Raw genomic sequence first — 26,621 nt, forward strand, 5'->3', positions numbered from 1 at the left:
CTGCATCTAGTACTTTAATCTAATGCTTCCTGAAATAAGCAGTTGCTGTTAGGAAACCCAATAAAAGTGCTTGTTGCCCACAATTTAATAAAGAGATTTCCACCGTGGGTAAACAAATACAATCAAAAAGCTACACAGGCTAAAACCACTCATAAGAGCCATATTTTCTTCTTTAACAACCACATTGAATCAAATAGTGGGCCAACGTTCTTCCACGCATTTACTATGTAGGATCAAATAGTTCTTTTAATCAAAATACAAATTTGCTGAGTGAATCAGATCTTCTAAGAGCTTCACATTTTTCTTTTAATTCTTAAAAGGCTTTGGAAACATTTTCAATCATTTCAGACTAAATGTAATAATTTCCGTGTCCTACATAGCAGGAAACTATGCTCACAAGGTAGCCAATTACCACACTTAATATCTACTCACTTGAAACAGCATTCCCAGCCCTCTAAATATATGTAGTCTTCTGTAAACTAGGAATATATGGCTTATAATTTAAAACCAGGAAATAGAAATTAAGTTTTTTTTATTATTTAAGTTGGACTGAAAAATAGCTTCCATAGAAAGTCAAAATATTCTGTTTCACTAAAGTAATCTTTCTATGTTATGTAAACTTTATTATTACTTATTTCAAATGTCAAAAACGAAGCCATTTTATTAACAATGAGAAATAGGAGAAGGTTTGTTTTATATTTTGAAAGAAATTGTTGATTAGTTTTAACATAAAAAATTATCATTGGAGTTGGCCAAATGTCTGACAATGGGTCCCAAAGGGTTTTTCAAAATTTACCTTTTAAGCTCACTTCTTTGACATCTCAATTTTGATGAACATCAATCCTCAAACCAGACCTTTCACTGGACCTTGATAATTAAGTAGGGAGAGAAGAACTTACCTATTTGAGTGGGGTAAGTTTACTTGAGGAAAACATTTTACCTATAATATTCCACTTTATCCTTCCAACTCTATTAGCTTGATATAATTATTGTAATACACATGGTAAAAAAAACCCCTTAGTCTCTAGAATTCAGTCAGCATTGAATTCAACTCATAAAAAGAGCTAAAGGTCTTGAACTCAGGTCTGTTTAACAGTAAATCCTGATTTCTTTTCACTGCAGTACATTGTAACTAGCATAACAGGAAGCACTCATAGTGATATACAATATCTGATGATATTCATGTTTATTCACTTATCCATTCAAAATGGTCACTTCGTAAAAGCCCTTCAGTGTTCAAAACGCCTGAGGCATACAAATAAAAAATTGTTAGAGCCAATTCTCCAGAAGTATACAGTATCATGGCTAAGGGTGTTTCAGAATGTAGAAAACTAAGAAAAATGCAGTTCACTCGGTGAATGTGAGTTTAATGACCAAAGCATGGAATGTAGGAGGAGCAACTTATAGCATCTGAACTCTTGTGGGAGTCAGAAAGGACTAACATTTTTTCCAGCTTCAACATGAATTTCAACTTACATCTTCACTATATTCCTCACTTCTCTATTTCACCAACATATCCAAGGCCCAAATAAATGCCCGACACTGAGTGGGTATCCCAAAACAAGCACATAAACAAAAATCTTGTTATTTGTTGCGATTGTAATGATGCATGGGCTTTTGGCTTATTGTAGTAGTACCAGACAACTCATTCAATTTCATGCTTTTGTTTCTATTGCCCCATTCATTCAGTGATCTGCAACCAAATAAACAAACCATAAATGTGTGCCTATAAATTCAGTGGTGGCTTTAACAAAATTTAAAGCCACTGGGGCCCAGTGGCTCAGTCGGGTAACTGTCCAACTCTTGATTTCAGATCAGGGCACAATCTCACAATCCTGGCATCAAGCCCTGCATTGGGCTCCATGCTGAGCATGGAGACCGCTTGAGATTCTCTTCCTTTGTCCCTTTCCCCAGCTCGCACTCTCTCTCTCTCTAACATATATTTTTTTAAGTGTTTAAATGAGAAAAGAAAAGCCACTGATGCTTTTATCAGTATGTAAAGGTATGAAAAGTATGGGGGCACTTGGGTGACTTGGTTAACCATCCAACTTCGGCTCAGGTCATGAGCTCATGGTTCATGAGTTTAAGCCCCATGTGGGGCTCTGTGATGACAGCTCATAGCCTGGAGCCTGCTTCGGATTCTGTGTCTCCAATGATTCTGTCTCTCTGCTCCTCCCCTGCTCGTACTCTGTTTCTCTCTCAAAAATAAATAAAACATCAAAAAATTTAATTTAAAAAAAGGTGTAAAAAATACAAACATCAAGTGAAGATGCTGTTTTTTGGAAAAAGGAAGAATAAACAGAATGTCTCCCACATGTCAAGTAATCCAGAATATTACAACCAGCCAAAGGATTCTATGCCGTTTTCAATTAACTCCTTAAATCCTGGAGACCAGTTCAAAAACTTCTGCTCAGTGGCATAGGCAATAATCTTAATTCCTATAGAAAAATATGACAATTTAAAAATTATTATAAGTGGTAAAAGTATACATATATACATATATATACAGGTGTATGCATTTTTTCTCACTTAAAATCAATGTATGTAACAAAGCCATGTTTTATTTTTCCATATATAGCACTATAAATTTATATATAATAATTTTTTAAATTTTATTATTGAAATACAGTTGACATACAACATTATATTAGCTTCAAGCATACAACATTGTGATTCAACAACTCAATACATCATGTAATGTTCACCATAAGTGTTATTACCATTTGTCACCATACAAAGTTATTACAATATTATTGACTATATTCCCTATACTTAATTTTTCATCCCTGTGATTTATTCATTCTATAACTTGAAGTCTGTACCACTAAATCCCTTCACCCATCTCCACACTCCTACTTTATGGCAACCACCATTTTGTTATGAGCCTGTTTGTGTTTTTTGTTTGTTCATTTGTTTTATTTCTTAGATTCCACATACACATGAAATCCTATGGTATTTGTCTCTCTCTGTTTGACTTACTTCACTTGGCAAAATGCCCTCTGTTTCCATCCATATTGTCACAAATGGTAAGATCTTTGTCTTTTTTATGGCTGAGTAATATTCCATTGTGAATATATACCACATCTTCTTTATCCACTTGTCTATTGATAGACAACTTGAGCTGCTTTCATATCTTGGATAAAAAAATAATGGTACAATAAAAATAGTGTATATATCTTTTTATATTAGCATTTTAATTTTAGGGGGAAAATACCCACTAGTGGAATTACTGGATCATATGGTATTTCTATGCTTAATTTTTGAGGAAACTTCATGCTGTTTTGGACAGTGGCTGTACCAATTTACTATCCTACAACAATGCATGAGGCTTTCCTTTTCTCTACATTCTCACCAAAGCTTGTTATTTCTTGTCTTTTTAATATTAGTCATTCTGACTGGTGTGAGGTGGTATCTCATTGTGGTTTTGATTTCCATTTCCCTGATGATTAGTAATGAATAACTTTTCATGTGTCTATTGGCCATCTGTATGTCTTTCTCAGAAAAATGTCTATTCAGGTCCTCTGAATATTTTTAATAAGATTATTGTTTGTTTTTTGTTTTGTTTGTTTGTTTGGTTTTTTTGGTTTTTAACTGTATGAGTTCTTTACAGAATTTGGTTATTAACCCATTATTAGATATATTATTTACAAATGTCCCTTCCATTCAGTAGGTTACCTTTTTATTTTGTTAATGTTTCCTTTTACTGTGCAAAAGCTTTTTATCTCAGTGTCATCCTCATAGTTTATTTTTGCTTTTGTTTCCCCTTCCTGAAGAGACATCAAATATAAGAAATTTATAATCCTCAAGGTTAGTCACATATCACAGAATGTTATAACAGGAGAGACCTATAAAAAATATCTAGACCAATTCTCATTTGGTACAGGTGGAAAAAGCCAACTCATTTGTTCACCTATACATTGTCAAAATGTATATGTATGTTCAGAATTACACTTGTTCATTATAATAATTTGAGCAACTACTAAGAAAATTATATAAAATGTTATACTCAAAGACATTAAAAATAAATCAAAAGGTTATACTAAAGAAAATGTTAAGTTACTCACAGGAAAGCAAGAAAAGAGAAAAAAGGAATGAGAAATGGAGGGAGAAAGCACAGAAAACAAATAGTAAGTTGACATATCTAAGCCACAGTGTAATTACTTTACAATAAGTCATCTAAGTACACAAGAAAAAAGATAGCTATTGGCAAAATAGTTGCAAAATCAAGACCAAACTATAGTCTATAAAAATTTCACTTCAAACAAAATGATATAGGTATGTTAATAATAAAATGATGAAAGAAAATATATCATGAAAACATTAATTTTTAAAAGCAAGATTAGCTATTTTTATATCTGATTAAATAGACTTCAGAGCGAAAAAAAAAAAAAAGAGAGAAGGGTTAAAGAAAGGTAACGCATAACAAAAGGATCAGCCCACCAGGAGAGTGATCCTCAATGTGTATGCAGCAATAATGAGTTTCCCGATTACAAAGACTAAAAATGAATAGAGTTCAGAGAAGAAATAGGCAAATCCACAATTAAAGTTGGGGACTTCAACCCCCCCCCCCCCCCGAGTGTGTTTAAAAGTAATAGGGAAAAAGTGAGCAAAACTATAGAATAATTAAAAAATACTATTAGGGTGCCTTAGTGGCTCAGTCCATTGAGCATCAGACTCCTGATTTCGGCTCAGATCATGATCCCAAGGTTGAGGAATCAAGCCCTGTGTGGGGCTCCATGCTGAGCATGGAGCCTGCTTAAGATTCTCTCTCTTTCTCCCTCTGCTCCTCTCTCCCACTTGAGTGCTATCTTTAAAATAAAAAAAAAAATAATAATAAAATAAATAAATAAATAAATGCTATTAACCAACAAGATCTAATAAATATTGATAAAAATCTTCCAACAAATGACAACATTAAAATGCATTCTATTAAAGTGCCCATGGAATATTCACCAAGAGAGACCTTATCTTCGGTCATGAAACAAACCCAGACAAATTGAAAGCATACAGTGGATGTTCTTCAATCATTCTAGAACCAAACTAGAAATCAATGACACAAAGACCACAGGAAAATCTATAAACATTTGAATATTAAACAACACACTTTTAAGTAATCCATGGTTGGGGCACCTGGGTGGCTCAGTTGGTTGGGTGGCTGACTTTGGCTCAGGTCATGATCTTGCAGCTTGTAAGTTTGAGTCCCGTGTCGGGCTCTGTGCTGACAGCTCAGAGCCTGGAGCCTGCTTCAGATTCTGTGTTTCCCTCTCTCTCTGCCCCTCCCCCACTCACACTCTCTGTCTCTCTCTCTCTCTCTCAAAAGTAAATAAACTTTCAAAAATATTTAAGTAATCCATGGTTAAAAAGAATAAGTCTAAAGGAAATAAAATATTCATGGAACTAAATGAAAATTAATACAAAAAATATCAGTATTAATGAAATGTGTCTGAAGTAGTGATAAGAGAAAAATAATATAATACTGTATTTTTATTTTCAAAGAGAGAAAAGACTTAAAAATCAATAATCTGCCAAGAAACTAGAAAAAGAAGAACAGCAACAACAAAACCCTAAGCAGTGGAGAAGAAAAGAAATAATAAAGATAAGAGAAAATACCGATGAAAATCAGAACAGGACAACAATAAAATCAATGAAGCATAAAAATGGTTCTTCAAAACAAAAACAAAAACACTTACATTAAACTTCTTGAAAGACTAATAAAACTGAAAATAGCAAAGATGTAAATCACAAATATTAGTAAGACGCCAAAGACAACAAGCAGATACTAAAACTACACTTGTAAATTTGACAACTGATTAGAACATAAATTTCTCAAAGACTACAAATTACCAAAACGCAACCAAAATGAAATAAATAAACCAAATAGTCCCAAACTCACTAAATACATTGAATTCATAATTTCAAATCTCCTGAGAAATAAATCTCCAGGCCTAGATCATTTCACTGGCATATTCTATAATTACTTAAAGAATTTTATACAATCTCTTCTAGAAAATAAAAGGGAAAAGGATAATCTTCAACATTTTTTATGAAGCCTGATACCAAAAGAGAAAAAAATAAAAAAGGAATGAAATAAAAGAAAGATTAAAAACTACATCTACATATCTCTCATGAACTTAGATGCAAAATTCTGAACAATTATTAAGTTGAATCCAGCAGCGCATTAAATATTTATACACCATGAGAGATTTGTTCCAGGTAAACCAAGGCTGGTTTAATATTCCAAATCAATCAGTATAATCACCATATCTTCAGGCTAAAGAAGAAAATCATATGATCATTCCAATTGAGACGGAAAAAAAAAACATTTGAAAAATTCTAACCCCTGTTCATTAAAAAACTCAGAAAACTAAAAAGAGTTCCTCAACTTCATAAAAAGATTCTACCAAAAACTAACAGCAAACATCATACTTAATGGTGACTGAATGCTTGCTTTCTAAGACTGAAACCCAGGCAAAGATGCTTGCTTACCACTCTCATTCAACACAGTACTGGAAGTTGTAGCCAGAGCAATGAAAAAAGAAAAATAAATTAAAAACATACATATTGGAGAGGAAGATATAAAATTGTTATAGTTTTTGAATGGCATGATTGTCTACATAGAAAAATTCTAAACAATCTACAAAAACCTAAAACGTAAAACTAGTGAGTGAGTTCAGTGGGGAAGCAGGATATAAAATAAAAACAAAAAAAAAAATCATTTTCTAGGAACCAACAATGAGTATGTGGCAACTGGAATCAAGGCTGCAATATCATTTACAATGTGCCCAAGAAAATGAAGTACTTAGGTATAGGTGAAACAAAGCTTGTACAGGATCTCTACGATGAAATTACAAAATGCTGATGAAGGACATTGAAGAAAACTTAGATAAATGCATTGCTCTGTAGAAATCAGGGCTTGGGGGAACCAGCATGTAAAACTAATGACACTCTGGCTTCAGCTATTGCTATGGGGGCCAAACCATCCACTGTGTCTCATCCAGAAACCTCCTGCCTTCCACCAGCATTCATGAAAGTGTGATAGGCTAACTTGTTGGCTTATAAATAGGATAAAATCTCAGACTTTTCACAATTCTTGATATCTATCTTCTCTCTTTCCCCTGGGATGCCTGTACTTGGAAGTAGCCACCATAGTATGAGGAAGCCCAAGCCACAAATACAAGCCATATGTGAGTGCCTCAGCCAATAGCCCAGTTATGTCCTTAATGACAGCCAAAATTAGTAATGGCATAAGAATGAATGAAACTTCAGATGATTCCAAACCATAGGATTTTTTTGAATGTTTATTTATTTTTGAAGGAGAGAGAGACTACCATAAGCGGGGAGGGGCAGAGAGAGAGGGGGGAGACACAGAATTCGAAGCAGGCTCCAGGTTCTGAGCTGTCAGCACAGATTCCGACATGGGGCTGAAATGCATGAACTGCAAGATCATGACCTGAGCTGAAGTCGGAGGCTTAATCGACTGAGCCACCCAGGCTAAACCATAGGTTTTGAGTTTGCCATCTGAACTGTAGAAAACATGGAGTAGAGATAAGCTCTCTATACTATGTCATGTCTGAACTTCTGACCCACAGAAAATATGAGATTAGTGACTTTAGGTGATAATTTTTTAAGCCACTAAGTGATGTTACATAATAATAGTCACTAGAACACTCATTAAAAAGAAACACTTTTAAAAAAGTGTTTCTTGACCTCTTTCATGTGCATGTTTTAGAAGGAAAGCATTTCTCAAAAAAATTTTAGTTTTAATCTTGGCCTTGCCATTTACTAATTCTTTACATTTTAGTAAGTCATTTACTATACATGCATTCCCTTCCTTCAGCAGGAAAAGACACAAAGAATTTCTTTTGTTACCTGTAGTGATACTGAATTAAAATTATTTATTTTTTAATAAATAATTATAAGTGTATTCTATGGACCAGTCATGAACCAGGTTATGTGTTAGATTAGACTTGCATTTACCAAATTCTCTCTCTCTCAATTTTTAAGAGAAACATGAATCTAAGTGGAATTAGATTGTATATTATTCACTGGATTCATAGCATATTGGTTGAAAAGGTAATATTATTTGTTTTCTAACAACACATTTAAAATTCATTCAACAAATACTTATTGTGTGCCTACTTACCTACTGTGTGCCAGGCATTGTGTTAGGCATTTGATAATTGATCCATTCCTATTAGACTAAAATTTATAGCAGTGTCATTCTAGAAACTTCCATGATGAAATGATGCTTCCAACGAAACTGTAGCCAATTAAACACAGAAAAAAATCCTGTTTGCAAAATGTCTTTGAAAATTTAAATACTGAATAATTTAATCTATTTGATTCTGCAAGCACATACTAACCATTCATGTATTGAAAGGATTTTATTACCCTGAGATATTGTAACATGATTTCAATATTCCATGGGGTATGAAATATATATATGCACATACACACACACACACATATATACAGAAATCTCTAGAGTCAGAAACATAAAGCAATTGAGTATTAGGGGATCTTCAGCCCAAGATAAATAATAATATTGGCAAATTGAGCATTGTCTAAAGGAGAGTATCCAAATTGGTTTTGACTAGAGTCTTTTTCCATTTTTGTGCTGCTGAGTTGCTGATATGAAATATGTATTTATTATATGAAGCGTACCTATGGCAGTTAAATTCAGATAGTGTTATCTATAACAATTTGTATTGGCTTCCTCCCAAGGCTTTTGATTTGCCATGTATGAGAATAAATGAGAACCATATGAAAGTCAATAAGTTCTTGATAGTACATGACATTCTGTGTTCTCTCATCCTTGATTTTAGCAAACATTCCAAGGTTTTGGCTTCCATCATTGAGGGTGATAGGCTTTAAAAATATAAGGGCTTTTTTCTTGGCTTCAGATAAGAATCCCAAACTTAACACACTTCCATAAATCATTGGTGTGGAAATCTGTCAAAAAATAGCACAACAGTACTACTTTTTCCTTGTGGTATTTGGTGTTTCCAAATTAGATTATTTGTTGAATGTTCAAGGGAGTATGTTTGCTTGAAGGGTTCACCATATGTCAGACAAATCTCATGCTCTTGAAATGGAGTTCACAGAAATGGAATCAAGGGTTACTGTTTGTTCCTTCCTTGGCCATGGTAGTAAGAATCAAAGGTTTCTGTAAAAAAGTGTCTCTACTAGCAGGGTTACTGAATAACATGCACATTGAAAAGCAACAAAATGGAGACTATCTGAGATCTTAGATCAGAATGCATTTTATCATCATTCTTCAGATTTTATCCTCATTAGTACTATAATTCTCACAGAGTGTGGTCATTCAGTGCACATGTCCTGGAGTTGATTTTGACTTAAAGTTCTTCCACTAGCTAGCTATATGATGTAATGTGATTGTTAAACCCCCGTAAGCTTCAAACTATAAAATGGATAACAGGGGCCCCTGGGTGGCTCAGTTGGTTAAGCGTCTGACTCTTGGTTTTGGCTCAGGTCATGATCTCACAGTTCGTGGGTTTTAGCCCCACATTGGGCTCCACACTGACATGGTGCCTGCTTGGGATTCTCTCTTTCTGCTCCTCCCCAGTTTGCACTCATGCTCTCTCTCTCTCTCTCTCTCTCAAAATAAATAAATAAATAAATAAAATAAAATAAATAGATATTCTCATTTCATAAATCTCAATGTTCATAAGGAAAATTAAATTAAATGATTCATATTAAGCACTTGGCACACAGTAAACGTTCAATTGAAAGTACTTATGATTTGGAACAGGTGAATATAATAATACATACATGTATATGCACATATATGTAATAGACATTATCCAGCAATTTTTAGATTTGTATTAGGTTTTAGTATTACTATTGTTTGTTTTACTATTTCTAAGCCAACTGGAAACTTATCTTTCTTCAAAGAAGGAAGATGATAGCCCACCTACTGGGAAAATCTGATTTAATTAAGACTACTCTCCATCAGCTTGTAACTGGGTTTCCCAAAGAATTTCAGGGTGAGGACTTCTGTAAACCACCAAAATCTTTATTTTATGGTGTATTTAATTCTACCACTTATTTTCCCAAATTGTGTCTAGATCCCCTGGGTCCATAGAATGTGTATCCCAGTTGCCCCATAAGAAAGTGGTTTTTAGTAGGCATGTTGATGTTATTTGTACATAGTAAGAGAGTATAAAGGATCAGAAAAGCTTTGGCATTTACCTTGTTAAATTTTTATAGCTAAGCTCTGGTTCAAGGGTCTCCTTAAAAGACTTAACTGCACTAAGAAAAATGAGGGCTTTGAGACCAATGAAAGGAGTCCACAAAATTCTATGAAAATGAACCAGTCTTAGCAGAAATCAGTATGTTCAATGATCCAAGATACACAACCAGAACATTAACTAGTTTCATTGACCTGAAGGAAATTTACACTTTTATCTACAAGGACAAAGAAGTCAGGGACATGACCCTTTATATTATTATCAAAAATTGTTTTAATATATTAAGTCAACTCAGATAATTTTGAATGCTTATTATATACCAGGCATTGCAATAGAAGAGGTTTAAATCATGATTTACAAGGCACAGTTCCTGGTAAAGTGTCCTCAGCCACAAGTAGGGATGGGACCTAAAGAAGAGGCAATTTATTTATTTATTTTTAATGTTTATTTATTTTTGACAGAGAGAGAGAGACAGAATATGAGCAGGGGAGGGGCAGAGAGAGAGGGAGACACAGAATCAGAAGCAGGCTCCAGGCTCTGAGCTGTCAGCACAGAGCCCTACACGGGCTCGAACTCACGTACCACAAGATCATGACGAGAGCCGAAGTCGGACGCTCAACTGACTGACCCTTCAGGTACCCCAAGAAGAGGCAATTTCAATAAAAGTTGATGTGTTATGTAGGATCAATCACAGGGTTCCTTTGCTACACACACAGAAAAGAAATTTAACACAGTGCTGGGGAGATAAGGAGAGGAATAAAAAGAAAATTGGCTAAGTGATTCTAAACAAAAGAACAGAAGTTTAAAAGCCCTGATGCTTAAAAAGGAAAAAAAGTGGCATATTCAGAGAACTATGAGTGATTCAGTGCAGCTGTGTATAGTGTGGACAGATGAGAATGTGGAGAGAAGCAGGGTTTTATTCAAGGCAGATCTTATGTACCAATATTAGATAGAGTCTATATCTTAGAAATGATAAGGAGGCAGCTGCGAGCTAAGTTCAGCCCTTGGGTATATCTTCTTCATTATGAGATGGGATATCATACTGGAAATACATAAGAGTTTCTCACAAAAACTCAGATTAGGCATTCTTTTAAAAGATCAGAAATTTACATTGGATCCATGTTGTCTTGTCCCTGAGAAATTGTTTTTGGACGAACAGAGGGTGCTTTTATCGAGTCACCATACTCTTCACTTGTTTCGCATATTTATATGAACTGCCCACCCCTGAGGCATTTGTTTTGCAAGAGGAACTGCATAATTAAATTTGTGCTAATGTATCAGTCTGACTGATATTGGAGATATCAGTATCACAGACAGGTGCATTATGCAGGAGATTTCTTTGGTAATCAAAACAAGTAAGGAGGTTACCAACAGAAGGTGTGGTGGGACCTAGAGGAAAGAATAGAAGTTAACATTCCTAACATGACTGCTTAGGGGATCCAAGATGGGATAAAGGGAAGGGTGAAGGGTGACATCTTAATTTTCAGGTTAACCAACTTGAGCATCATTGTCTCAGTTGAGACTCATCAAGAAACAGACACCAAGAGGAAATTAGACCTTCCAGAAATCTTTCGGTGGGGGCGCCAGAGAAAGATCCCGGAAGAGAGCAAGAGAAGGCATAGGGAGTGTTCAGACTGGAGTTCATGTCTGAGGCCCATGGAAAGAGAGAGCTGAGGAAAAGAGCCATAGGGAGCTCAGACCATGGTGTAGCCATGAGAAAACCTCTTCCAGGATGAGATAAGCTTGAGATGGTTACGGGAGGCCATCACTGGGGAAGAAATAGCCTTGCTCTAGTATTTCTGCCATGCCCCGTGGCTTGGTGCTGTGCTGGGGTTTTTGAAATAAAATAGCTCTAGGCTATCAGCTAATTGTTCTCTTTCTAATAAGTTCTGTCTTGTAAGGAGATCTGAATAGTGCAGGCCCAGAGCAGACACACGGACCATTAATAGAAGTATTGGGTTTAAGCAGAGAGAGAAGAGTTAAACATGGTTGCCTGTAGAGAATATGAAATGGGTGAAGTTAGCAAGAAACTGATGTTTTTTTAACAGCCTTTTAGAACTGCCTGCCTCTCACATATTATACATGTAAGTAAAAAGGACTTGTGGCAGCAACTGTTCTATAGACTCTAAAACCTTTTACTTTTCTATTTAGGCACACTACTTCCTGCACATTCGCTTGCAGTCAAATACAGCAATACGACTTCTAGTCAATGGAAGGGGAGGAGAAGTGACAGGCGCCACTGAAAGCCGGGCTTGTAAAATCCACCACAGTCAAGACTCCCTTCCATTTTAGGGGCCATGAGCACAAGATTCTAAGGCCTTACATTGCACAAGACGAAGAGGGCACGGGATCTGAATCACTGCTACCAAGGCCACCCGACAAACAACTATCTCAGGTAATTCTGCATTTAAAACATTGTTATTTTGGGGCACCTGGGTGGCTCAGTCAGTTAAGCATCCGACTTTGGCTCAGTGACTCGCGGTCCGTGAGTTCGAGCCCTACGTCGGGCTCTGTGCTGACTGCTCAGAGCCTGGAGCCTGTTTCAGATTCTGTGTCTCCCTCTCTCTCTGCCCCTCCCCCGTTCATGCTCTCTGTCTCAAACATAAATAAACGTTAAAAAAAAAAAAAACATTGTTATTTTGCTATTTTAAGCTGATGGGATGTGGAGATTTACCTACTTTAGCAGTTGGCATGAACTTAAGAAAGGTGGCCCAAGACAAAGTTATATGTATGTACACCATACATCAAGATATATAGATCTTGGTATCATCTCAGAGACACATTCTACCTTTGAATTCTTTTTTCTAAAGCTTCAGACTCACATTTTCAGGACCTATTAACTTATTAAGGTTTGGCTAACACCATAAATTTAGCAAACTCATAAAGTTAAACTAACTTTTCCTTACTCCCTACTTCTAATGGTGCCATCATTTCCATAGCCACTTAGGACCTAACGTTTTATGGTTCACTTTGATTCTTAACCTTTTGAATAATTCTTATATCAAACTGATAAATTCTGCTAATTCTCCTTTATGTCTTTGTACGCATTTCATTCTTCATATTCTATTGCCACCATTTCAGAGTAGCTTCATGCCTACAGCACCAAAGTAGATTTCTAATATCATACAGTCTACTATAGCTTCACCCCAAATCATTTTTGTAAATTGCCACTGTCACTACCCCCCCCCCCCCCGGAGCATTCTTGGGCTGACAATAGCAATTATATTAGGGAAAGAACACAAAATAGGAAGGTTCCAGCTTTGAAATATCTATTAGTCTACTCACTAGAATTATCTTGGGAAGGTGACTTGTACATTCTGAGTCTTTATTCCCTCATATATTAAAAGTGAGCAATCTGTAGCCCCAGGATTGTTGCAAAGATTGAATGAGTTAGCTTGTAAATAGTGGTAATAACAAAATACCTATTTCATGGTACTGCTTAGTACATGTTTCTTGAATGAATAAATATATTCCTCTTTACCTCTTCCCCTTTACTTAGCTAATATGCTGCTTACAAGTTACTCTCTACTCAACATGATCAAATGCTTTTTCTCCTTCAAGGTAAGCTTCCATCTGAGCTGTTTTGTGACCTCTCCCTATTGACTTTACTTACCTCTATGGAATTCCTGATGTCTGATCTTGCCTTATATTGTTAGTTAGCTTTCTTGGTTTTCATGTACAATCATTTTCTTTAGGTAGATTGCACATGACTAGGGACCTACTTTATAAAAAGTATCAGGTATTTCTTAGAGTGCTATTTGTAGTTGTGTGCATTTGCTTGCTTTTCATTTTTGTTTTGGCTTGTGCGGAATTCTTTCCTTCTTTTTCTCATAAACGATATTCTGACTTTCTTTTAGACATAAACCATTTTGACACCTCTAATCCTGTAGATCATCAGTTCCACTTGACCCCACCCACTGTCTCAAAGGGCACCGCACATGACTAAGTAAGTACTTGCCAATTTCAGTAATTCACTCTCCTGCCCAAAGTGACTCACATAGGGCTTGTGAGCCAAGCAAAGCATGAGGGCCAATTATTATCCCACAGTAATTACAATGTAGAATTATATGAACTAGAGCAGTATTTTAAACGATACAGTTTGCAAACTAACCCAGTTGGGAGAAAAATAGGGTCAAGTGAAGAAGACAAAGAATAAAAGACTTACTCCTGGATCCTACTGTATAGAAATTTATCTCCAGTCTTTTCAGCCACATGGGCTCAAAGTTCTTTTTTTTTTTCTTAAGCTAATTTGTATTTTGTCACTTATAATCAAAAGAGAACTGTCTCCTACAGTTGTGCTTTTTAACTATGAAGATAATATTTACTGCTCATTTTTGTAGCTTATTAATAAGGAGATTTAGACAAAAAAGTGGACTACATAACACGAACACTCCTCACTAATGGAGAAAAAAGAAACAGAAGCACATTCTTTGTGACTATATAAATTTCATTATGTTGCTGTTTAAAGAAGCACGTATTTTATAATATTTAAAAAAGCTTCAAAGACCACCTCTGTATTCCAATCTGTAAAAAATATTTTCATTATGTTTATTATAAAAATATAAATGTTTCCACTACAAATCATTTTACATTAGTAAGAGGCCATCTACATTGTACGATATAAACTACAGGAGTAATTTGTGAAAACACAAATTTAAAGTAAATACATATTGCCAATCATATCATATTTATACATGGCTTAATTGATACTTGGTACAGCATAAACTGGGCAAGTTACTAGAAATAAATAATAAATGTAAATCAAATTTAAGATACAGAACAGAGAATATGGTACATAGCATTGTGAAGGGATGTGGTTTCATGTTTATTGAAAGACAACGCAGTGCCTGTACAAAGAGATGGCCATCAACATTCTAGTACCTCTACTCCACAGTTAAGAATCGTACACTGTTATGTTTACATATGTACAGGGTAAAAATTATGTAAAGTAAATTTATAAGAGGTAAGATAGAAAAATCATGGAGAAAACGAAGAGCAATACACTGTGGGTATAACCTCTACTTTCAAATGGAAACCACAGCCAAAATAAGTGAAATACATTCAACAATTCTCAACTTCTATTAATTCATGAAATGCACAGATTTTGAGGATGCTCAGAATGGTACCTAAGAAAGTAAATTCTAGTATGGGAAAAGATGATATTGAAGCCACATTTAGGTCTTAATGAATATTCCACGACACAAACAAAACGTCTGATGAAAGAAGAATGTTTTTTAGCTGCTTCTAGCGGGCTTAAGTGAAATTTGTAATTAATTTCATAATCGCATATATCTTTTTAAAAAGTTCATGCTCTTATATATCCAATACAGAATCCTAGTAGGGTGATTTGACTATAAGGGATATTGCAGAAATCTAAGAAATAATTTCATACATGAAGGAACACAACCTAAGCCTTATTACACTAAATTTACAACAGATTAGCACTTGTGGATTTTGATCTGTGACTGTAAGCTATATAGTGTTCCATTTTGCATAAGAACATACGGGTTGCAGCTTTGATTTATTCATTCTATTCTTGTGACATATACACTTCTTATTTCTTATTCCCATTACATGAGCATATCAGCATTAGAAAGAATATAGATAGAGCTAAAATGCTGCTTCACAATATATTAGTGGCTAGATCTCCACCAGGTACATCGTTTCAAATATTACCGAGTACACTTATGTTTGGCCCGTGTGGAGTAGTAAATCTAAGTTCTTCCAAGGAGAGATCTCTCTCCTGCCGACAGATTTTGAGTCATCTGCTAGATAACCAGCTATTTTTGAAAATTTTATGCTCAATAAAGGCAAAGGAGTTCAATGCTTCTAAGTTAGACATCAAAATTACAACAGGTGCATATCAGTGGAAGACTTTTAAAGATACTAATACCTGCTATTGATGATCTCCATGTTTAATTAAATTAACTAAACCCCAGTGATGCAGATGAGTAGTTTCGTTTTCATTATTCCCTATAAATAGCTCAACAAGTTTAAGCAAAGATATTAAGTGACATTTCAAAGCCAGTCAGTAAGTGATTTTTTGACTCATGCGTTGGCCTATAGGCTTTGTTGCCAATTAATGCAGCAATCTACATAGGATTCGAATTCTCTCCAGTGTAGCTATTCTCTATGCAGGAGCTCTAGCGTAGCCTGTTTACTAATGGAGGGAGTTGATGGTCTGTCCTCTAAGCACCAGAGCAGGGCAGGTGTGTCATTAGGAATCCATTACATATAAACCAGTATATCACACTAAATTAGGAGCATACAGTTTGTAATCAATGGAGAGACAACAATGGATAAGATAATTCAAGCTGAGAGATTTGGGTAGTGTATGAAAGGATTTGGTTTCTTTCATCAATACAGAGATATAGGTACATATGAGCAGATGGTTCAGAAAATCTAGAAAGAAACCCATCATTCCCCATGTCTAGTTTACCATGTTTCCTACTGCTGACAATTTGAGACAACATTTGGCACTTGGCTGTAACAAATCCAAATTAAATCATCAAAGCATAAATAGAAAACAATAAAAACAATTCAAAAGAAAATAAATATGTACTTTTCTTAAAAATTAAGACACATTTTTACATGATAATACTTAAGGAAGCTAACAATTAAAAATATGTAGTACTTAAAACAACTACAAACTTCACTTCTATATGCTCTTAACAGATAAAAGAGAATAATACAGTGAAAAAGGTAGTATATATGGCCAGATAGTTTGAGGTATAAATTCCTCTATTTTGCTTGTTTTTAAAGAAACAAAATACCTGTTACAGATTTCTTCTGTGTATAAAAATATCACAAGTCTTTTCTTTTGTGGCTATTAGTAAGCAGAGCCACTGTGTTCATTTTGTTATTACACTTGTTTTGCTTTTATGATAATCAGTTTATGGTCAATGGCTCTATGCTAGTTCTTCATCATTCCACGCTGAAGAATTTTAATTTAACCCACCAACTAATATAAAAAAGCAATTACAAAACAAAGTACACCCCCCCTCCCATCCACTAAATGACAGGGGAAAATAAAGAGTTTTTCGATTCCATTTTAAGGCATTTGTATTCATATCTGAGTGTCTTATTGGGCTTGGAACAGCATCTCCAGCATTATCATCTGTCTGTAGAACGATGCTACATCTTCCACAGCCACCACTTCCTTCCAGAAATAACACTTTACACTGGAACTGGACCACTTTTTGATTGTGTTTCTAGAGCTTTAATGCTACTGATGATTTTCTTCTGTGGACCAACCACAGTGACACCAACCTTTTTCATATCACTGTAAAAAAAAAAGAAGAACATATCTGGTGAGAATCCTGGTTTCCTGGATAATATATAAGCAGAGGATTTTTAGTCAGCAAAGCTTGTACAATAATGTAGCTCAGTGCTTTGAACCTAATTTTCTGATTTTTGCATCATCCACGTATTGTATCCTGACCAGTCCACCTATGTTCTTATGGAAAAATAGATGGTGTGGTGGGTTGACTAGTGTCCCTTCAAAATTTCTGTCCATCTGGAACCTTACCATGTGACCTTACTTGGAAATGGGAGACTTTGCAGATATAATCAAGACAACAGATCAAGATGAGATCATTCTAGATTACTATGAGCTTTAAATCCAATGAGACTACCTTGGAATTTCACTTAGGGGGAAAAAAAGACCTAGCTAAGCATGTGGAAATGATTAATTAAATAACCTTGATTCAAATAATTTGTCTACATATTCGCCTCTTTCAGGTCTTGACTCAAACACACCCCTCTCAGAAGGCCCTCTCTGACCTTCTTATTTAGTATTATAAAACCTCTTGAACCCATATCTGCATTTCCTATTTTCTTTTCTTGTTTTATTTTCTTCCAAAGCATTTATCACCATGCAGCATAATACCTTTCTTTCTGACTTATTTATATTCTCTATCTTGTCCCACAGGTAGGTGAATTCCATATGAACGGGGATTCTTACTCATTTTGTACTCTGCTTATTAACCACACCCTGAACAATGGCTATTAATAGTAGGGGCTCAATATGTACTTAATAAAGAATGAACCAATACTCTAGAATATGCTTATCCAGGGAATATGACAGAGGAGTAAAGTATCACTTAGCAAGAAGCATCGAGAATGGCATGAAGAAAAAGTATGCGGGCAAATATGTGCACGCACGTGTACACACACACACACACACACACAGAAGGGGCTCCTTTATACTGAACATAAAGGAAAGAATGAAAAATTGGGAGTTCAATTCTACAAAAATGGACCAATTGATTTCTTAAGAAATGAGTTCCCAAGCAACAAAGGTATGCAAGCAGACACTAGGTACCATTTTAGAAGCAATTTACATGCTCTTAACACATCTGTTACATAAAATTCACCAAGACTGTGTTGCATTCCTATCACCTTGGCTGGGAATGAAATTCTGGTGGCCTGCTGGTTACCTCCCTGCTGCCATTCAAGGGGCTGGTAAATTCTCAATGTACAACTTGTATCTTGCCTGAGTCCTCTTTGATTTTACTCCAGCAGCCTTACTTCATGAGGAAGGCTAGTGGGGCGATATGGCTGCTCCTCTGTGTAACTGTGGATAATGAATCTCTCACTTAGAGTAACGTAGGTTATTTACATACATTGATCCCTGCGTCTAAGGTGTATTGTACAAGATTTATCCCCACTTATCCTTTAGAGCCAGAAAACAGGGCAGATATAAATATATGTGTACAAATCAATAGATCCTCACTCTGGATTTCTTCTCTCATTCTTCTTCTAATTCTATATTATACTTTTTATAACTTACCAGTTTTTTTCTCTGACTTCCTTTTCTCTTCCTTAAAAAAAACTTAGAAACACAACATGATAATCATGGAAAGCAAGAAAACAATGTTTCCAGTGAGAGAGTAAAATATGCTATGATGTCTGGTCCGGACCTTTTTTATAGAACTGAAGCACCCATACCCCAGTAAGCAAGAAAAAATAAGATGAAGAGTGTTCACAGATTGCTTTGGGACAGCTCTGAAGGGCCAGCCCAGCTCTGGGACTCTTGTTCCAATAAAAAGGGCCAAGTTTTCTCCTATAGCTCAATGCCCCCCTCATCACTTTTTAAAATACATATATATCCCAAGTGCACTCCTCAAGAAATCTTGTGCATAAAACTGTTTCAGATTCTGTGCCTGAAACCCAACATAAGTAAACAGATACATAATTTTGTATATATTCATTGCAAAGGATTACATTAGAAAAGATAAAGTACAGGCGCCTGAGTGGCTCAGTCCGTTAAGTGTCCAGCTCTTGATTTTGGCTCAGGTCATAATCTCATGGTTCGTGAGTTTGAGCCCCACGTCGGGTTCTGTGCTGACAGTGCACAGCATGCTTGGGATGCTCTCTCTCTGCCCCTCCCTGCCCCCAGGCATACTCTCTCACTCTCTCTCAAAAAAAAAAAAAAAAAAAAAAAGATAATTATCTCTTTAGGTTATGCCTTAGCTGGGGTTTTATGTCCCCTCCATCCTCTCTACCCCTTCCAAAATGTCTTCTACCCAGCACCCTGCCATGTCCAAAATAGTTGTAAACATCCAGCTGCTGTAATCTAAATAACATTCCATGTGCTTATCTCATTTTGACTATCCTATTCAGAAGAGCAATGGAAAAGTTCAAGTCTAAAGAGCAGCTCAAGATTGAGAACAGAAGTTAATAAGCGATCTGGCACTTCAAAGGCAAAGGCTAGGTGATGGCACTGTGAAAATGGCATCCAAGGGTGCAGGGTAATGGCATGTAGCAATTAATCTGCCTAATATTCATTCTCCATACTCAATTCTCTCTCAGTTTCTACAGTCCCTCTTGCCCTCTTTCATTCCCTTTTCACATTAACCTTCCTAAATCCAACTTAGGCTATGAATTAGTATGTTTTTAAAAAATGTGATTTGTACTGAACAAAACAGCACATTTTCTGGATTTCACTTGAAAATTAGATGACTTGATTAGTAAATGAAGTCTCTACACTAACTGAAATAGATAATTATTTATTTGGATATGAAGTGTTATTGACTTTTGTCCTATGAGTTGAGAGTCTGGATAGAAGAACAAAAAGTGAAAATCTTTTTTTAGGTATTTTGTCTTATTTCAGGAGAGCCTCTAGAGTTGTTTGGGCAAGAGAATAATTTCTGAATTGAGTCTGGATGGCACACACACACACAAAAGATTGAAAGAAAGAAAATTTAAACAAAAAAGCCCAAGGCTACAAAAGGTAGGATGAATTATTGAGTTAGATATTTTACAGCACTTCAGTAAGAATGTTGCCTCATTAGATTTCCCCAAATTGTGTATTATATATACATTATATATGTATTATATATACATTATATATGTATATATGTATATGTATTATATATACACTATATATGTATTATATATACATATATATGTGTATTATATATACATATATATGTGTATTATATATACATTATATATGTATTATATATACATTATATATGTATATATCTATATGTATTATATATACACTATATATGTATTATATATACATATATATGTGTATTATATATACATTATATATGTATTACATATACATTATATATGTATATGTCTATATGTATTATATATATACTATATATGTATTATATATATACTATATATGTATTATATATACATATATGTGTATTATATATACATTATATATGTATATATGTATAAATATTATATATACATTATATACGTATTATATATACATATATAGTGTATTATATATACATTATATATGTATATATATATGTTAATTTTATGTTGTCCCTGAACTGAGGATAAAGGACAGGAGAAAGAACATTGTGGGGACTGAAATACAGAGAGATGTGAAACCGTCTGGCTCAGTGTGAAGGACACACCTGAAAGAGTCGAGTCTCCCAGGAAAAGTCAGCTTTCAACTTCAATGTACATTCATGGGTTGTTGAAATAATAATAATAACAATAATAATTAAGTGAAAATATTCTCACCGACCAAAAAGAGCTTACCGTCCAACAATGCAGTGTTGAGACAAATACATTCTTAAGTCGGAAGTGTAACAAATGCTCCCACTTCATAGTCTTAAGCAAATAGCCTTCTTACCACATTCACAGCTTATGACATCTGACTATATTTAAACTGTGAGCTAGCAGTTGATCATATTGACAACGTTCTGCTAATCCACTTCTGTAGAGGTTTCATTATCTAGAAGCTCTGGGTGTTGATGTTTGATGGAGAATAAACATTTGTGGACCTTTGCCTTTGAAAACCTGGCAGTGGTCCAAAATGGTCAACTTTGTGTTTGTTCTTTGTTAGGCTTCTGTGCTCTAAAGCAGGTGTCTTGTACAGTGTAACCTGAATTGTTTATATTATTAAAATTAGAATTTATAAAAATATTGAAAGACACGAATATATCCTGGGACTGTGTCTGATCAAAATAACTACCACAGAACCTCAAAGAATATTGTTGACCGGGTCCGAAGTCCATTTAATAAACATTACATTCCACTTCATACAGAAGTACCAACACATGTCAGGTACACGAGAGTGACTTTATTTTCCAGGAACAAATTCTCTTCTTAATAGTAATGTACCCTTCCTAAAAGTACTTTTGTGAACTTTTGGGTTTCTGATTGGGATGCTATGTCATAAATGCTAAGCTTTACCTATTTGTTAGGCACTTGTATCTCTATTAATTATACTGCATGCTGCTTTTTTTTTTTAATTTTTTTAACGTTTATTTATTTTTGAGACAGGGAGAGACAGAGCATGAACGGGGGAGGGTCAGAGAGAGGGAGACACAGAATCTGAAACAGGCTCCAGGCTCTGAGCTGTCAGCACAGAGCCCAATGCAGGGCTCGAACTCACGGACCGCGAGATCATGACCTGAGCCAAAGTCAGCCGCTTAACCGACTGAGCCACCCAGGCGCCCCTGCATGCTCATTTTTGACATCTAATCTGTTGCTCTCCACAGTGACTTTGTTTAGATGACTGACAGGATGACAATGAAAGTCTTTAAATATTCAACATCTAAATATTAAAATATTGGATGGAGAGGATAAGACTTAAAGAAACTTGAGGGCACTACAGAGTTTATTTAATTAACAAAGATTAAGGTAGGAGACTCTAACACAAAGATGGGCCTGGTCTCCAAACAGACCCTGCACACTACACAATTATGGATAATTAAAAAAAAATTAACGTTTATTCATTTTTTGATAGAGCATGAGTGGAGGAGGGGCAGACAGAGAGGGAGACACAGAATCCGAAGCAGGCTCCAGGCTCTGAACTGACAGCACAGAGCCCGACGCGGGGCTTGAACTCACAGACCATGAGATCATGACCTGAGCTGAAGTTGGACACTTAACCGACTGAGCCACCCAGGCGCCCCCAATTATGGATAATTTTAATGTATATGCCTGACATGAAACCTCTTTCTTTGGAACAGTCCTCTATCTTATCCTCAGAAATGGGTCCCTAGAGCTAAGTTCATGTTACCTTGTCCCGGGTCTTTTGATCATGGCACATGGCATATGATTTTTGAAGAGCCAATCTACAAGCAAGTGGGACTAGCTCACCAGAATTTCTCGCCTGAGGACTGAGTCAAAAGAGAGTTGGACCTTGGTCAGTTGAGGGACACACCAAGATTGTATGACCTAGGTCTGAGAAAACCATGTCTAGCCATGTGTGTAGACATGCAAAACAAAAAAAAAGTCACTGGGCATAAAAAAGAAAAGTATGATGTGGTTACATTAGGAAGTATATTAAATAGGCTCTCATTCACAGAGAGATGGAGAATATGGCTTCTCGTTCTTCATTTTCCAGTTCCCAATTACTATACCCTGTGAATGGGGACTAATTTCATTGATTATTCACTGGATTCACCTGATTCTTTATAAACCTCCTTTATCCTTACGGCCATGTGTTCATATCAAAGGATTCCTATTAGCAAAAATCCCTGTCTAGGAAATACAGCACATTATACTTGGTTATTTTTGACATTTACACACAAAACCATAAATTAACACTCATTAATGTATGCTAATTATGCATATCCTGTGTTTCCAAACTTCCTATAAGCCTTTTAAGGAAAACAATAATATTATGTCTTAAACTTATTTATAACTTCATTTTCTAGCATGATATCCTTCACAGGGTAGACAATAATAGATGATGATATACAATTATTTAGTAGATGTGAAAACTACCTTTAGATTGTAGTGTGTTTTCCTGTATACCAGCTTATCCACTTAGTTCCTAATTTTCCATTTCCATAGAGGTTAAGCTTTGTTATCAATAATAGAAAATCACAAATGCAGGAATGCAGTTAACCAGAATGCTATGTTTACTTATGTCCTAAATTAGGAACTTGGGTCATTGGGCTGGGAGTAGGGAACAGGTCTATATCTGTTGGTCTATCTGAAGGAGGTCATAGTTCAATGGAAATACCTATTGTGGGGAGCTACGGTGAGGAAGGAAGACACATCAAGATACATCATTCTAGAAGTTGGCATTGACAAAGAGACCCGGGACTCAGCTCAGTGGTTATAGAAGACAGTAAGAACCTCAGAGTTTCAGTTAATATTTATAATTCATCAGTCCGAAACACGTATGTCCACTAGAAAGTTCAGAATCATTTGGTCCTAAAAACTTTCTCTTACTCTGTGGAAATCTTGGCTATGGTGTCACAAGAACTGTACTCCACGCCTGTGAAGATTTCCTTGCACTGTGCTGTCCGGACACCATTAAGCCAGTCACCTGTTGTGCGGAAGGTAGTGATGTCGACATTGCTTTGGTCCAGAAGAAGGTTTGATGGCCTGCAAGAAAAGAAAACACCAAAGGAAGAGAGATCAGGAATCAGCAGAGTTGCTGCGTGTCAAAATTTGACACCAACATCAGCAGGAACTTCCAGACTTCATGTGGTGTTCCTGTTTATTTGTGGAATTTATCTGCCATGAAGGCTTCATCTGTTCAAGCTGGCAGCTTGCAAGAATACTGTGTAATCATCTTGTCTCAGTGCTTCCCTTTTCCACTCATGCCTGCTTTGTAAATCATTGAAACTATGCCAGTGGAATGCATAAATATATCCATACATACTTGGATAATTTATTTTCTTTAGCTATTAGCAAAGATGGTGGTAATTCAGGATACAGTTATAGGAGACCTGACACACTGAATACTTTGCTTTATAGATGTTCATTTGTAGACATTGTATTGGTTGCTTTCTAAAGGACAGTTGAGCAACCTAGATTATACTTACAGCAGGACATGAAGTCAGCACAGATGAAAATAATGTCATACATGTCATTAACAATTAAAATCACAAAAAGAATAGAAAAAATAGCTGAGTAACAATAAATGAAATTCTCACATCTATTGACAATATTAAATGGACTTCATGACATACAGAGAAAGATGAAAGAGAGAAAAATATCGGTACTGGTACTGTGACTGTGATTTATACTGCACAATACAATCATCATTAAGGGGAAATGTTTAGAATTGTTTTATATAATGACAGGTCTGACCATACGTTTGTGACCAAATGCAAGATCTGGTGAATCTAAGGAACGGCAGGGACATAAAAGAAACAGAGGAGACCATGTTTTCATTCTGGGAGAGCCAAAAGCAGCAGCCTATTGGTAAAATGCCCTTTGGGTGTTTTTTTCAGATCGCAATGACCTGTTAATTGTCCTTTGACTCATAAGACCGGGACCAGATAGACAATTGACTTTCTTTATTTTCTTCTCTTAAGGGAAGGAGCTTGAGGAAAAAGCACTAATGAAGGCCTTTGTTTTGAGATGAATAATAACAACAGCAGCAATGATTACATTGAACATTTATGAACACTTCTAATGTACTGGGGTCTATACTCCGCATAGTACACAGATAGGAAGGACTGTGATTCTTACAACAGGTACCAATGCTATGTCCCTATAATAGAAGTGGAAACTGAAACCGAAAGAGATTAATTCACACATCTGAGTTTCCTCAGGCAGAAGAGCCAGAGCTGGGATTTAGACACCAATTATTTTATTCCAAAGCCCACACTCTTGGCCACTGTGCTATACCATTTAGGTGGAACTTAGTTCATATTGTTTTCTTTTAAGTTATTTATTTAAATTTACATTTATTTTTTTAAATTTATGTGTATCTGAATTTATTTAAGTTCCATGATGTGGGCTCTTTAACTTTTATATTTCATAAAGTGTAGTGGTCCAGTGCACAGACACTGGAACCATAAGGCTTGGGTTGAATCCTGGTTATAGCACATACTATCTGTGTGATCTTCAGTGATTTCTTATCTTGTCTGCTTTCTCACCTGTAAAATGGGAATGATGATCACAAGAGATTTCACACAACTGAAGATTAATGAATTTTAAAAAAGATTGCTTATGCAAGGAATACTCAGAGATGTGGACATGTAATATGCTATCGGTTAGCTATTTGTTACTCTGACATAAGGTAACACATCTTGTCAAATGGTTGAAGGTTTTAAAACTTCAAAAAGAAAATAACACAATAAGTCCCAGTTTATAAAAGCTGCTGGAAGTGTGGTGATCTTGTTAATGATCTTTCTGAGCAATTAAAAGTTTAGTCATGTATAATCTTATGAGCATAATAGGGCAACAACCTTGTAAAGCAGGTATAATTGGGGGCCTCATTTGAATAGCCAATAACTTTTACAACCTCACAATCATTCTATAACCAATGCTTGCAAGTGGCTATGCTATTCTGATTTCTGTAGTTTCTGTTTTCATTACTGCAGTAAAATATATTACTAACATTGAAACTGTGTGTCGTAACCTAATCTTTAACTTATAATTGAGAAGGTGCATTTAGATTTGTACTTTTTTATTATTTTTTTTTTATTATTTTTTTTTTTTAATTTTTTTTTTTTCAACGTTTATTTATTTTGGGGACAGAGAGAGACAGAGCATGAACGGGGGAGGGTCAGAGAGAGAGGGAGACACAGAATCGGAAACAGGCTCCAGGCTCCGAGCCATCAGCCCAGAGCCTGACGTGGGGCTCGAACTCACAGACCGCGAGATCGTGACCTGGCTGAAGTCGGACGCTTAACCGACTGCGCCACCCAGGCGCCCCAGATTTGTACTTTTTTAGAGTTACCATACAGAATCTTTCATGTTTTATAATACTGCAGTTGAATTTGATCAGCATTGAGCTCTTAAAACTTTTTAAAATTATTATTTTAAAAATCTCCAATATTAGGATTTGCTAACTAAACTTTGCATTTTCTTAAATGTTAAAAATTAATGCTTTGCCTGAATGAAATCTGTTTTTTTTGAAGTTCTTAAATTCAATATTTACAATTATCAGAGGACATCAAAACAAATGAAGACTATACTACCATGGATTTGTCCTTGTTTTAGAAACAAATTCAGCTC

The 26,621-nt window shown here is 35.5% G+C and overlaps 1 protein-coding gene across 3 annotated transcripts in view; it reads right to left on the reverse strand.

Moving 5' to 3' along the window:
* Window positions 1-14,724: 14,724 nt before the first annotated feature.
* The window catches only part of EPHA3 (EPH receptor A3), a 360,579-nt gene continuing 348,682 nt past the window's right edge, over window positions 14,725-26,621 (reverse strand). For all 3 annotated transcript variants that reach the window (XM_086675678.1, XM_025913295.2, XM_086675679.1), the window contains exons 16-17: window positions 23,877-24,032; window positions 14,725-17,493 (exon numbers count right to left, since the gene is read on the reverse strand). In XM_086675678.1, the coding sequence (XP_086531804.1) occupies window positions 17,388-17,493; window positions 23,877-24,032 (262 nt within the window). In that variant the 3' untranslated portion in view covers window positions 14,725-17,387. The remainder of the gene's footprint in view (window positions 17,494-23,876; window positions 24,033-26,621) is intronic.

The sequence above is a fragment of the Puma concolor genome, chromosome C2 (assembly GCF_028749965.1).
Source record: "Puma concolor isolate L17-30 chromosome C2, mPumCon1.1.hap2, whole genome shotgun sequence".
NCBI lineage: Eukaryota > Metazoa > Chordata > Mammalia > Carnivora > Felidae > Puma > Puma concolor.